A 14785-nucleotide genomic window follows, 5' to 3' on the forward strand; every position below is an offset into this window, starting at 1 on the left:
TACAACGCATCTACATTAACGACATACACATCGTGCATAGTGCTTTCAGATAATATGACAACTAAACGCATAGCAATACTAAAACAGTTGCTTTTAATGCATTGGTTCAATAAAGAAAGTGAATATTGGACCACATCTGGGCTCTTATTAATGAGTTACTAAAACAAACCTATATTTTCTGAGTGATCACAAAGCGGTGAGATATAGACTAGAGTTACAGAATTATTGAATAAGTAGATTTTGTCATAAAACAATACTTAAAAACAACATTTGTTAAGTGAAAAGCTGAGTGTATTTCTTCTTTGTGTTTAAATACAACTAGACTAAGTACGGTCATCGGTTGGAGCCCAAGGCGTATTTGTAGAAACAGGTGAACTGGTACAATATGAAATCGAAGTTGAAATTATATGAGATAAAACAAGACTAAGTCGACCAAAGCTGACACACTAGTCAATGAATTATACTACCCTATTAAGGTATAAAAGCAGAGGATTTATCTAGAATAGGATCTTCTCTGTTTAGTTACTTCGTAGTCGTATTATACTTTCTGACAAGAATACTTCGGAATAGCGGTGTTTCGGATTAACAATTTTCCGAAAATGACAGTGTTTCGCGAATTATAGATGACGTGAAATACTAAGTCGTGAAAATTGCAATGTCGGTTACACGTTACCAATACGATCAACTCGGTTTGAGTAATCTTTCGTATACAAAAATATTTGTTGATTTAGTGTTTTATAACTGACAAATAATTCGTTATTATACTACTTTATTGAAACAACGTAAAACATTTTAAACAAAATGACAGCACATATATGCATTCGAAACATAGCATAGTTTATAAAGAGCAAATTTAATTTTAAATAGCATTGAAATCACATTTTGATAACCCAGTATCGTTCGGTCTATTTTTTAAAGCATGATGTGATGTATCGTATGTTTGTAACATACGCATGCTCAATGTCATGTTTTAACCAGCGCTAATTGTGCTCCATTGTCACCTCAAGCCGATGCCCGAGTGCATTCGCAGTATGGTGTGAAAAACTATGCCTTTTTCTGTAGCTTTTTGCATATATATTGATCGAGTTCGAAATAAGAATTGATAAATAGGTGTGAAATACCAAATCGGAACCGTAGTTTTTACTTCGGAATAGCGATTTCGGATAAAAGACCAAAAATTTAGTCAATAAAGAAGGAGTAAAATCGGGACCGACAAAAAATCGAAATAGCGATAATTTCAGTTAAAAGGTATTCGGAATAGCGGTGTTCAACTGTACAACAAAAATAGTGTACAATTGTTACAAAAACTTTATTATGGTAAATAGTAAATGTTTGTTAGTTTGGTTTTGCCCTTTCATCATTTAAAATCTGGTTTTGCATATCTAATAAGTACACAAGAATGCTGATAATAAGAATATGAAAATTGGTCAACCATGTGGGACAGCGTTGTCGTCAGTATCGTCAACAAAAAGGTCCCATTACAAAACGATAATCGTCAGTAGGCAGAGCCTAACCATAAACTAGTGTGGCGTATATTACGTCTGTTATTGAACGTAGTCCCAGACAACAAAATTCAGAACACTTACTTAACGCACAACCTTGTGATTGAAAATAAGTATAAAGTAAAAATAAGTAAGTAAATTTGCAATGACTCGAGTAGTACATGCAGTAACTATTACATATTTTTGTGAAACTATGCCAAGATATAATATGACTATCTATTGTCAGTATGCTAAAAAAATAATCTGCACCGTCATTTTGATCATTTCTTAAGTTTGAACATACTGAAATTAGATGGTTCGTAAGTCACTGTATGAGAAATATTTAGTATGATATATAATCAATATAATTAATATTTTTTCCCAATTCTTCCTCCGCTTTATTTGAGCAAATTAAAATTCCAGGTTGATTAATATAACATACGTTTAACATATGAACCTACCTAGCCACTTATAAACTGAAGAGGACACGTTTAATGCATTATCGGATACCCCCGGTACTATTATAATGGAATTAACGGAATGAAGACTGAGGATGCCGACGACACTTATTATGAAGTTATCCCATTCGAAGGCAAAATTTTATAGAGCCCATTTTTTTATTGATAATTGAAATTAACGAAATTTCAAAACGACATAAGAAAACTAACACAAAAACTTTCCGTGAAAAATTATTTATTTCGAGGTATGTTTTTGTTGCCTATGTAAATGTATGGTTGTTGTATAATTGGTATTTGGCATGCGTCGGGAGTATATTTTTTTCCAAAATGAACCTTTAACAGTTACCACACAATGCGTATTAAATACTATTAATCAGTGCAATATCGCCTTGGCTCTGTGAGGACTTTTAGAATTATGGTCGTATGCCTATTTTCAACTGAATGCACTTGATCAAGTATACTTGGACTGGTCTTAATTATCAAGTTACATGTACCTGTAATGATGATATTAATTGGCACCAACTTTACGAGCCTCCCCTTTTTCATATTTTTCAAAATGTAAAATGCATGCTGTTTAGAATTAACAAGTACTGCAATCTGGTCAGGGAAGTCTAGGTCAACTTCAAAATAGGGATATCATTAATAATCAATTTCAGCATTTATATAATCAACATTTTCCTCACAGATAGTCATAAAAACATTCACGTTATAGAACACCGTGCCACTGTAACGATATTAAGCTAAGCTTATTCAATGTATTTAACTAACGAAAAGAGTGTAATATCATTTTAAAAATAGCCATACTTTATATTAATTTCAATTTCGCTATTGTTCAGTTATCTTCAATCTGGGCCGTATATATGTCGCTTAATCTGAGTTGTATCGTCCTACGCCTACGAGTAGTAGCGTTTTCAAATCTAAGCCGTTAAGTCTGCTTATCGGGGCTGTATGTTTCATCAACATTGACCAAATGGTCCGCTAGCCAACCCTGCCCGTTTTTACAACAACCTTTATGTAGTTTTCATATAAATATTGGCTGCATTGTCCATAAACCAGGTAAGTATTTTCTGTTAACCTTGGCCTTATAGTAAGACGAGCATGATCGTATCGTTCGTTCGTATCAAGTGTATCGGCGATGGGAAAAGCTACATGCTCTTTTTTATTATTCAGTCAAACATTCTCAAAAAATAATGTAAACGATGGTATTGTAATAATTCAAGTATGTGCATTCGGTACTGTTCCAACAAACACTAAACAAATGAATAACAGAAAAAGGACTAGCCGATCAATATAATTAAATATAATTACAGCAAAACAGTAAGAATTCAAGCTCCGTGTTAATTTAGCATTCTTGGTTTTTAGGCAAAGAAAAGGTTTAGTCAATTTTCTGGAGCAAATCTGGTATGAGTAAAATAGTGCGAGAATTATCTGCGGAGAGGATTTTACAGAACATTTCCTGAAGAATACATTTCATTGATTGTGCATCATTCAAATTATATTCATAGTACGAAGATCGCAACATCATCGGAATAGTAGAACAATTATGCTACTTATAGACCAAGTGACATTTTATTGCCGTTAATTGTATTTAATTGTATTTTACGTCGAAACTAGTGACGACATTGACGACGCCGCTGATCAAATAGATAATAAATACTACGTTCAATTGGCATAGAAGTGCAATGTAGTGAAGTTTTGAAGTTGGTTTTATCCCTAGAAAATTGACAATAAAGGAGACGGTATAAACATTGAATAGTCAAAACTTGGGATTCGGATATAAATGACCATGTAATGACCAGATAGTTTAATATGCCAATGAACCTCAATACGGAAACATTGTGTGACGTCAGTAAGTTCTGTGTAAATGCAGAGAGTAATGATAATATTCCATCCATTCAGACAAAATATTATTATGACATATTTCCTGACAATGATTGTAAAAAGGGATTTTATTCCGGTCATTAACCTTAAGAATGTTCTAGAAATAATTTCACTGTACGAACATACGGCAGGGCTCAATGAAACATGTGTTACACCTTTTGTTTAGACATTTCGAGCCAATTGGACTATGTTTTGCAGTTTATATGTCATTTATGATAATGCCCTTATCTCGGGCCCAACAGAAACATGCAAACATTTTAGCTCCGATCTTTTGGTCGTATTCAAATGAAATAACACGTACAGAATCACAGAGACTTCCTAGCATTGTAGTAAAATGTCTTTCGTACGATTATGAGATAAAGCGAAAAACTGCATAGTTGCAAACAAAAAACATTAAAGGACGTTGGTGCCAACTTGCTTCTTCGCAACTGGTCTATTTACTGATGTTAGTTGTGTACACTAGGCATGTGGGTCAACAAACCAGTAAAAAATGACATGCTCTTGCCGCTTACATGTGTTCATCACCTAAACCGGCGAATCCGTGGTCTAGTGGTAAAACACTTAACTGTTTTTCTCATGTCCGCTAATGTATTATCCAAGAACTCTAGTAGAATCTTGTGAAAACATGGATACTATCGGGTAGCTACGGTCAAGCTAATTGATAATACATGGATGCTATATGGCTCATTAGAAAACAAGTTGTATGAACTAAGCATTCAGCAATAGTGTTATTATCCTTTAGGCCACATAGAGCTGTGTATGGTTTTTATATGATTTGTGCGTTTAACGGATATTTATTATTTACAATTGTATTTAGGATTAGGGTTTTAAGTTAGACCTTTGGATGCTTAATGCATGATGGATGTATTAGATTTCCCAGAAGACCGCTTTCCAATATGAGTAAAAAAAGTACTTGACAGCGGAAATGTAATGATGTCCTTAGAAGAGATGAATATGTAGTACGTTTAATTTCTCACGTATAAGAATATTGCAATAAATTGAAAAATGAACACCTCCACACATTCCATTGTCATTCAAGTGTATGAAAGAAGCAGAGCATAACCAAGGCACGGGATACCTGATATTGGAGGCATGTCGATCGGTATCTTGATGTATATGAACATTTCTCCAAGGTTTTCTTCAATCTAAATTAAAGAGACCTAAAGGGCTTCCTACTGTAGTTTAAAAATAGTAGATAAAGGGATTGGCTGGTCATACTATTGAGTTATTTTGCAGACGACTTACCGCATATCATTTTTATATTATATGTAGTATTATGAACATATTATGAACTCAACATATAAAACATAGTTCAAGCTTTCTTCAATAACCCCTTGGGTGCCAGCAAAACTAATATACAAAATGATTCCGCAAAATATGATGCTGTCATGGCGATAATATCATCAATGCAAATTAATAATGCATATTCTGCTATGAGCAAACCACACCGATATCGCGCTAAGGGAATAAATTAATTTGGCGACAGGTTAAGTAGAATAAGAGTTTGATTAGTGAATAAGCCGGACACAGGAGTGTTTTCTCCGATTCAACACCCCCCCCCCCAACACACACACACACACACACACACACACACACACGGACACGCACGCGCACGCACACACACACACACACGAAACAACACCACATTCTGGTGTCACATCTTGCTTACGGGAGAAATAAATGTTGTTATAACTTGTCGTTTTTCACGTATTGTTTCAAAATAAAGCATACTATAAAACAGTTTCAACTTAATTAACAAGCTTACGAAGAAGATATTTTCTTGATGTAAAATTATTCACAGTTCATTTGCAAATACGTTTATATACCTTCACTACTTTTACTGAAGCCATAATGATTAAGCCGTAGATGAGAAAGCTCGTTTCAATCTGGGATTGTTTTACACAGATGAGAAATGTAAGAGGCTTCATTGACAAGTCTATCTGATTTGTTTCTCTTACTTGGCTTCAGCGAAGAACTAATGACAAGCATATTAATATTCGGTGCGAAAGTATTTATTTCTTCGGGACTTCCCAGGGTAGCGCAGTGACTAGGAAAATACGGCTGAGCATGCCAACACTGTTCAACGATCTCGACGGAACCAGCATGAGTAATGCAGATAAGCATCGGATGGCAAACACGTGTTTTTGAAGAAAGGATAAACATTACACTATTTTGCTTTTACAATCAACTGGATATATATTAATTTGGTAAAACAATATTTTGTTTGTTTCCGTTATATCACAAAATCGTTTAGCTGGTATCGCGATAACACTTAGTCGTTCAGGCGTGTGCCAGTAAAATAGTCTTATAAGAAAAAACTGATCATACCTGCTGTGCTAGAAGCCTTAGTATTGATTTTAATAGTGTTCTGTTTATTCTGCCTCAATATTGCTAAGTAATCTGAGATCCTAACTTGGCGTGTCTAATTACCGGCGTAAAGTATCATCCTACGATGCATTATCGAGTATTTTTAACGTGTTGAAGTTTTGAGATTTCAAAGTTATACAAAGTATAAATTCCAAACCATTCGGAGATAATATGTGTGAAAGGTATAGATACAAGTGGTAAGTGTAGAATTAATTATATTAACCTATCGCTGAACAACATCTTTATTATGAAAAAGAGCTGGTGGTTTGTGACAAAACGGATTATCATCAAAAGCATAATTTTCAAAAGTTGTATCAGCAATGTTATTTATCTAAAACAATATTTTACTCATATATTTTTGTAAGCTAATTGACAAATTTTACTTTCGGCTCTTTTGCACATTCTTCATGATTGCTCTCATATAAGCGATAAACTTGTTCAATTCTATTCAAAGTTGCAGTTCGCTTTAATGTACGAAAAAACATTCTTACATGCATTAAACCCTCACTCGTTATTTTTTACACTAGTTCCGTTTTATCACAACAAGTGCATGGTCCGTTTTAGCTCGTCCAGTTTGTATTTATACCCTCATTCATCCTAGTAATGCTTAATTGTTTCAATGCACAGGTGATATGGGTTTAAATTAATTTCAATAATGTGTGTGATGTAAGTTACGGTGGTGTTGACTTGTATTTTGATGTTGAGGCCTCTAACGCCAAATGTTTGCCTTTCCGTCATTCTCATGATATATTAAGAATATTCAAAATCAAAACCAATACTTTGTAATGTTCTGTAATAGTTTTACAATTCGTAATTAAATGCAGGTTTAAATGCCAACCAAAGCGTTTACGCCTAGACGAAGTTTAAAAGTTTGCCAACGGAATAAGTGATTAAATTTCTTTTTATTAAGCTTGCCGTAAAATCTTTTTCGGTAATTAAGGTTGCATTTACTTCATTGCATTCATTACGTAGAAAAAAACGTAGTTGCTTTTCCTGCGGGAATGTCTGCTACATGAAACACATGAGTTTTGTTTTATCTTTAAACTGTCAAGTTTTTATGCATAGCCCTGTTTTGGCAGGATTCGAACTGTTCTTGGCAAATGTATGTATGAGAATAGACATGGAAGTGATGGTATTTCTCGAAACTTACTCTTTAGTTCTTGCCAATTAGAGGCAGACGATACCATTGCTGTTATAAGTAATTAAAATATACTAACACTAATTATGCCGTTATGAGTCAGACAATATTTGTTCCACGAAAATATAAGTAGTGACGTACTTTCGTGCACGTCCGTCTTATTGTTATGAAGTTCGGACAAGGTCGTAATCTGGACTTAATTGGTTAATTAGGTACCATACCAAGCGCTTACTAACATCATTGTTTTTTTCAGTATTCAATTCGTCTTTGTAACTACAAATAAGCTGAAATGTGTTTATGGGTCCAAGTGTTGTTGACATGATCAAATGCTCCGTAATTAGAAATGTTTCTTCAAGTGTAGATCCCCTAACATGTCCGATTCTATGAAATCTGGCGATGTAAATACGTAATCAACGTAATCTTGTCCTGAGGATTTAGAGAACATCATTTTTTTGTCAAGTAATGAGAACATAAAAATAAGGAGAGTTCTAGCATTATTTGTAGTTGAACGAACTTTAGGTAAAGCAGACCTATGTACTTGCCAAAGTGTCCCTCTGGATTGGGATTTTCTTGTGCCGTTTGAGTTTATTTGTGTTTTGTTTTAACCTATTTATATTTATTGCTTTCCACAACAAATTGAAAAAGGCAATTAGGTAAATTGAAGGGAAAACATGTTGACACTAATATGGCCAGACATTTTATGGCATTAAAACGCTCTAAACATTTCAAAGGTACTTTAAAACCAATGGTGAACATTCTTGGCGGTTTCCAGCCTGTTTCCATGATACACATCACCATGCAGCCATCACTCGCTCATTAAGTATGGCTCATGTTATTTACACTCATAGTTCGTGTCTAGTTACATGATCGGAAGAAATATCTTATCTAATAGATAGTATATCAAAGAAAGTTGTGTTTATGAACTATCTTTGATATACCATCTTGAGGTTTTCTACATCCTTTCATTTCAGTTTTTTAATATATTTTTTCTCATATAAATAAGATTATCGGATTTTATATTTCATATTTATATCAAAACATTAGAAATCAATGGAAAGTTACGACCTTTAATGTACGTGGGCTGATCATTTGTTTCTATATTACATAGCTTTTAAAAAGAATGAAAATCATTCAAATCAAAATGCACAATGTCAATGAATTTCCGGTGAAATTAAATTCGATAACATTTTAAACTCATACAAAATATTACGGTTGCATTATTCTTTCATGATTGTATTATCAAGAATTGATTCTGTTATTAATTCAAAAGACTAGACCATTATCTGGTGCGTGCCTGTTGATTGATGGTTTAACTTGGTTGTTCATTTTACATAAATGTTTCATAACAATAAACAAGGTGCAGGGAAAATATTAGAGTGGATTAAAACTGAACATTTTCTCTATTGATTAGGTGTTAATGCTTCAATTCAAATTACACATAAATATTTTCAGAGGACACTCGTCTCCTGTACAAACCGGAAAAGTCGATGGACGCGGACGACGACCATTTGTCGGCATCAGTGGCCGGAAGTACGGACACATTGGCCACTGACGTCACCATTTCCTCGGAAAAGCTGACCCAGCCCGAGGGATGCCTTGGAAAGACTAGAAGAGTTGCCCAGGCCGTGTACAAGGCGGCGCGGTCCCTGGTTGGGCTTATCATCATTCTTATAGCATACACTGCGCTCGGCGCCGCCATATTTATGGCCGTGGAATCATATCATGAACAAAAATACAAATCCAACATTACGGATATTAGAAAGAATCTAATTACTCAATTACTGCAGTCAGTGAATCAGGTCCAAGACGTGAACAAGTTCAGGGCGGACACAAACAAGCTCTTAGTGGACTATGAATCGGCGATCCGGGAGGCGATTAAGAATGATGTGACCACGGACTCCACAGTAGAGGTGTGGACGTATTGGGGCAGCCTTTTCTTCGTATGGACTGTCTACACCACTATAGGTAATAAGTGTTCAGGTTATTTTATATAAAAATAATTCTCGCGCCTTGTACTGTCTTAAATCTTAGCATTTCGATACAAAGAACAAAATGATAGATAATACATTATTCCAATTCAATATTAGTTCTTTAATAAGAGACAGCATGTAATTGGATTTTTTAACGATAATTATATAAGGCAAATCCTTACAAACTGACATTCTTATTAGGACTTCAGGTTAAAGCAAATTACTTCTAAAAAAGTATAAAAAAAACATATTACTATATCAAACAAGCTATCTAACAATTATATTTGATACAATTGTAAGTTTTAGGGTTTTACTCATTCCATATTGTCAAAACATAACGATTATGCATAAAGTGCACCCACAGTTCACAATGCAATAGTGTCGCCTGTCATAAGAAGCTTTGTTGATCTGAATAGGATGCTTTTTTACAAATAAAGCCCGTTTTAATGTATTTAATGCTTGTTTTTTGCAGTAACATGGTAAAATATTAATACATTTTTTATCAACTATTTCAAACATAAACCACTTCCTTTTATAATAGGCCTTTGGTTTATTACTAACCCGTTTGGACATTTAGGGATTAGAAGAATCCCGTTTTGAACGTCTATTATTCTAGACTAGTACAGGACCCGCTAGTCAACTAGATTGTGGTGACGTCACGTTCCAAGTGTACAAGAAAATGTAATGAACATGTTTGCATCATTTATTTACTATCAAGCACTCAATAATTGCTAAACTAGTCATCTGAGTAATTACTGGATGCAACATAATAAAATATATAAAAAAAATAGTATACAGAATGCGAAAGACATAAACTTTTTCAAACACCAGAACACGTTCAAAATGTGCTTATTCTATGTGCAGTAGAAATCCAAACTTACCAGTGTTACAGATACAAAACTAAGATATATCAAAGCGATATAGTTTCTACTTAGAAATATTTGATGCCGTTTTCTTATCTCGTTATGATATGAGATGCAAAACACCAGCTCTATATACAATAATGTAATTAGTCCTTTTGATTGTACATGTAGTGTATTCAAAGATGTATTTGATTGGGAAATAATATGTATACTTTCTCAGACAAGGCCGCATGTTTTTGTTTTCAGTTAGAAAAATATTTTTTTCTCGATTTTTTTGTTTTTTTCGTTACTTATGCATATTCGGATATTTAAGGGAGAAATAACTACCTTTTTTAGATTAACAAAATAATTTCCTTTATTTTAATAAATGTTTTTTTTATCTTGTTCATATAGTGCTAGCGATTGCTTTTAGCTTTAGTTTTAAATTGAAATCATCTCCCTCCCTCTTTCCTACAAATGAATGCCTGAAAAAATGAACAATTTGAAAGGCTTTAGTTTTGTTATATTTCGTCAGCTTATGGTTGCTTTTTTAATATACTGTGCCATATGCACAGCAAACATTGTCAATGACAACATTTAATAACTCACGTGTGGTATACGGGATTAGCATTTTAATTTATCCACACGCTTTACAGTCTACCTATTCGGTACAGTTCCAATATGAGACTTATGTATATACGAAAACATAGAAAACACCCTCACACATGATACAAATAATACCGTAGGCTTTCCGCTCATGTATAGAAGTTTAGCTACTCGGGAATTGTAATATCTACTTATTAATAACATTTCTTACTCTTTTCTTTTGATATTGTTTCTAACAAATTTATCATATTATAGAAACGTGGCATGAACAGGTTTGTTACAGATGGAAGCACAAGCAATAAACCGAGAACGTTTTCAAATGCTCAAGGCATATCAGAACCAGTGCATATCCAAGTAATATCTACACTGTTTTCCTGCAAAATGTGCAAGCATTGAGCGAGATTACAAGTTAGACCGTGTTTTGAAACATAATTCTGTTTCTCTCGTCGAGTTTTATGTATTAAAACGATATCAACAAAAACAATGCAAAACTTTCAGTTAGGCCTAAACAAATAGCTTGTATGTTTCTTGTTACCCGACCGACTGTAATTATTTAACCATGGTCTAAATTTTAGATTTAATGATCTCTGGGCGGTTATAACGATATTTTAGTCGTCTTCACACTCATCCTATGTTAAATGGGAACGTTTCATTTTTTAGACCTTTGTATTGACTTTTAAAGAAATATATTTTACAGTACTACTGTGAGATTGTTTGAACTGCTCTTTAGTCATTTGTGATATTATTGTTGAACGAGGCGTAATCATGTTTAAATGTTTTAGCATATTTTTAGCACTTTTATGTATTTTATCATCGGATATATATATATTTGGAGAAAAAAAGAATATAATTATAATTCAGACGAGTCAATTCTTCTGCACACCTTTCGTTGTTCAAAAATGTGTCTACCTCAAACTAAAGCTTATTATTTCTTGGCGTTTGGTTTATTGATGTATGTATTTAAGATAAGAATCCCTAATAAATAGCAGCGACCGTCAGTTGCTTTATGATGAAATATTAACTTTATAACAATGTAAAACTGTTAACATATTTTACATGAATTGATTTATTTAACGAGTTCATGAAATTAGTTTGCAAACGAGCATTTGGCATGATTGCAAACACATTTCAAGGAATTGTGTATTATACGATGACGAGTGTCTTTTTATCACATGATTTTTGTCTGGTAATAACTATTAAAAAAACCTACAGTTTCAGCTGCGCCTATGACGAGAAGAAAAATACCGCAAACTTAAAAGCAATGTTATTTTACGCGTAACATGCATTTCAGAAATGTAGTACCTTGAAGAATTTAACACAAAATATATATCCGATCTTTTTAAATCTATTTAACAGTATAATGATAATTTTATGTCATTTTCAGAGAAAATGATAATAAAATACGCTCTTATAATTCACCTTTCCTGACTACAAATTGTAAAAAAAAAATATTGACGGAGTAACCCAAATTCCCCATGCAAACTGTTTATGCCATACACTTTCGCTTCTGAGGGAGGGGCGCAACCTTTGGCATGCGTCCCTCCCTCAGAACCGAAAGGTACGTCTTACGTCAATTCCTGTATCCGCTTCGATTTTAAATACTGGAGGTCTTTAAAATATACTTCGAGAAATAAAGAAGAACTACCTTTTTTCTAATATATCGATCATGAACAATAGAAACAATCGTATGAATAAATTGCTGGAATAGTTCCATGAGTATTTTTAGATGAATGGTCTTTAGGGCGTTTCTTAGTTAGATTGAAAATAATTATTAGAATATAAATTATTTTTAGACGGACACATTAGTGTTACCTCAGTTGAATACCATTTGAAATGTGTTCAACATATGAAACAGAGAAAAGTGGACTAAAGTAAAACGTGCTAATGAACACAAATATTATTTTGAATAACAATGCATTTAAAAATTCCGAAACACTCATGAACATGCGCAAATGTTTTCCTTTTATAATGTGCCATTTGCAGACCAATCATCGTGCTACGGACACGTCTACCCGGTGTGTTAGTTCGCATGATGGTGGGTGGGGGTAGGGTTACATTAACGTGTTTAAAAGGTTTATGTTATTGATACTGATCACATTGTTACATTTTCGGCTTGCAGAAACTTCAATTTAGCTTCTATAGGGCGAGTGTTGGTGCGTGTCGCTTCTATCGGGCGAGCGTGTGTGCGTGTCGCATCAACCGGGCGAGGGTGTGTGCGTGTCGCTTCTTCCGGGCGAGTGTCGGTGCGTGTCGCATCTATCGAGCGAGCGTCGGTGCGTGTAGCTTCTACCGGGCGAGTGTCGGTGCGTGTCGCTTCTATCGAGCGAGTGTCGGTGCGTGTCGCTTCTACCGGGCGAGTGTCGGTGCGTGTCGCTTCTACCGGGCGAGCGTGTGTGCGTATCGCTTATGCCGGGCATTGTATGCCCTTAGAGCAGTAAATATGTACACTGTTTAGGTTATCATTTTGTTTAAAATAACAATGTTTTCTGTCTTCCAGGTTACGGGAACATCTATCCCGTAACGGGTATCGGGCGTGTGTTAACGATCGTGTATGCGAGTGTGGGGATCCCCCTGGCACTCTTACTGCTGGCGGAACTGGGGAAAGTGTTCACCCGCGGTCTTAAATACCTGTGGGCGTTCGTTAGGAGGTACTACTACACCGGCTACTTCCGGAAGGTCCGATCAACGCTGCAGAATAAATATCAGGTAGCACTGTTTGTCTTCTACTGATAGTGTTTTTTTATTAAAACGCTCAACGCATTGAATTAATTGTACGCTATGTCTAGAGGACCGTTTAGACTGTGTATATGCTACTAGTGTTTGTATAACATTATTTTTTTTTATATTTAAAACACTTATTTTCAACTACTTGTGACAATCAGGTTACGAAGGCTGACTTTAAGAAGACGAGAAGCTCCAGCGCACCTGCTCTCGTAGAACAGGCGCACGTTGAAGCAATAGAGACGGATAGCCTGAAGGCAAAGAGCCTCCAAAGTCTTGACGACGAGGAGGCCGCGGCAGGGCAGCGCAGTCGCAGTAGTTCCAAGGTGGTGTATGGGTACGAGGTGGACGATGAGTTTAACCTTCCAATCAGTATTGCGATTGGTATCTTGTTTGTTTACATCATGCTGGGAGCGACCATGTACACGATATGGGAGGACTGGACATTTATAGAGTCATTCTATTTTGTATTTGTGTCGCTTTCAACCATTGGCTTCGGTGATGTTTTACCTGCACATCAGAAGTTTTTTATTATCTCATCCATATACATGTTTGTCGGGTTGTCATTGGTTTCTATGTGTATCAATGTCGCGATTGAGTTTTTCAACAGTATGTCCAAAAGGGCTAAGCAGAAAATGGGCGAGGCAAAAAAAAAGATAGGTGATAAAGTAAACCAGGTAAGCAAAAATGCGCGGGAAAAAGTATCAGGTATGAAAAACAATATCAAAGATGAAACAAGCAGGTTAAGGCAGAAGACAGATGCACGTCTCACTAACCTAAGAACAAACATTACTGATGAAACTTCCAAGTTCAAACATAAGACTGACAAAGCGTTTACTGGTATTAAAACTAACATATCAAACGAAACAACCAGATTTAAAAAGCGAGCAGATGAGAAATTCAGAAAAAGAGGGTCAACTCCGGACGGCGGTAGCCCAGCAAATATTTCCAGAGAAAAAGTAGCAACTGTAGACATTCCCGAAGACATACCTGCCGCCGACGACACATATAATTCAATTGGTGACGTCCAGTCAACCACCAGTGAAAATACAATATCACCAAAACATCGGAAGGAGTGTAAGAAAAGGGCCCCAACACCGCCTACATCACCTACAAAATCCTCAACAAGGTCCCCTACAAAATCGCCGACGCAAACATTTGCCTCACTCGGAGCGTTCAGAATTTCGGTGAAGAAAGACACCAAATAGATATCTGAAATGCCTGGGTGCACTAGTTTGTGTTTAGATGCCAATTTAACCAAGATAATTTAACTGCTGTCTATATGTAATGTTGATAATCAAGAATTAAAGCGATACAGATT

General features: G+C 35.1%; 1 protein-coding gene across 3 annotated transcripts in view; it reads left to right on the forward strand.

Moving 5' to 3' along the window:
• Positions 1-14785, forward strand: part of LOC128212203 (uncoordinated protein 58-like) — a 30887-nt gene extending 16102 nt beyond the window's left edge. Inside the window, exons 1-4 of one of the 3 annotated variants that reach the window (XM_052917533.1) lie at positions 5924-6027; positions 8778-9290; positions 13241-13449; positions 13626-14785. In XM_052917533.1, coding sequence (XP_052773493.1) covers positions 8813-9290; positions 13241-13449; positions 13626-14672 — 1734 coding nt within the window. In that variant the 5' untranslated portion in view covers positions 5924-6027; positions 8778-8812 and the 3' untranslated portion in view covers positions 14673-14785. Of the gene's footprint in view, positions 1-5923; positions 6028-6259; positions 6385-8777; positions 9291-13240; positions 13450-13625 lie in introns of those variants that run through there. The other 2 variants (XM_052917532.1, XM_052917531.1) reach the window with 2 other exon arrangements.

Source organism: Mya arenaria, chromosome 12 (assembly GCF_026914265.1).
Source record: "Mya arenaria isolate MELC-2E11 chromosome 12, ASM2691426v1".
Classification (NCBI taxonomy): Eukaryota; Metazoa; Mollusca; class Bivalvia; order Myida; family Myidae; genus Mya; species Mya arenaria.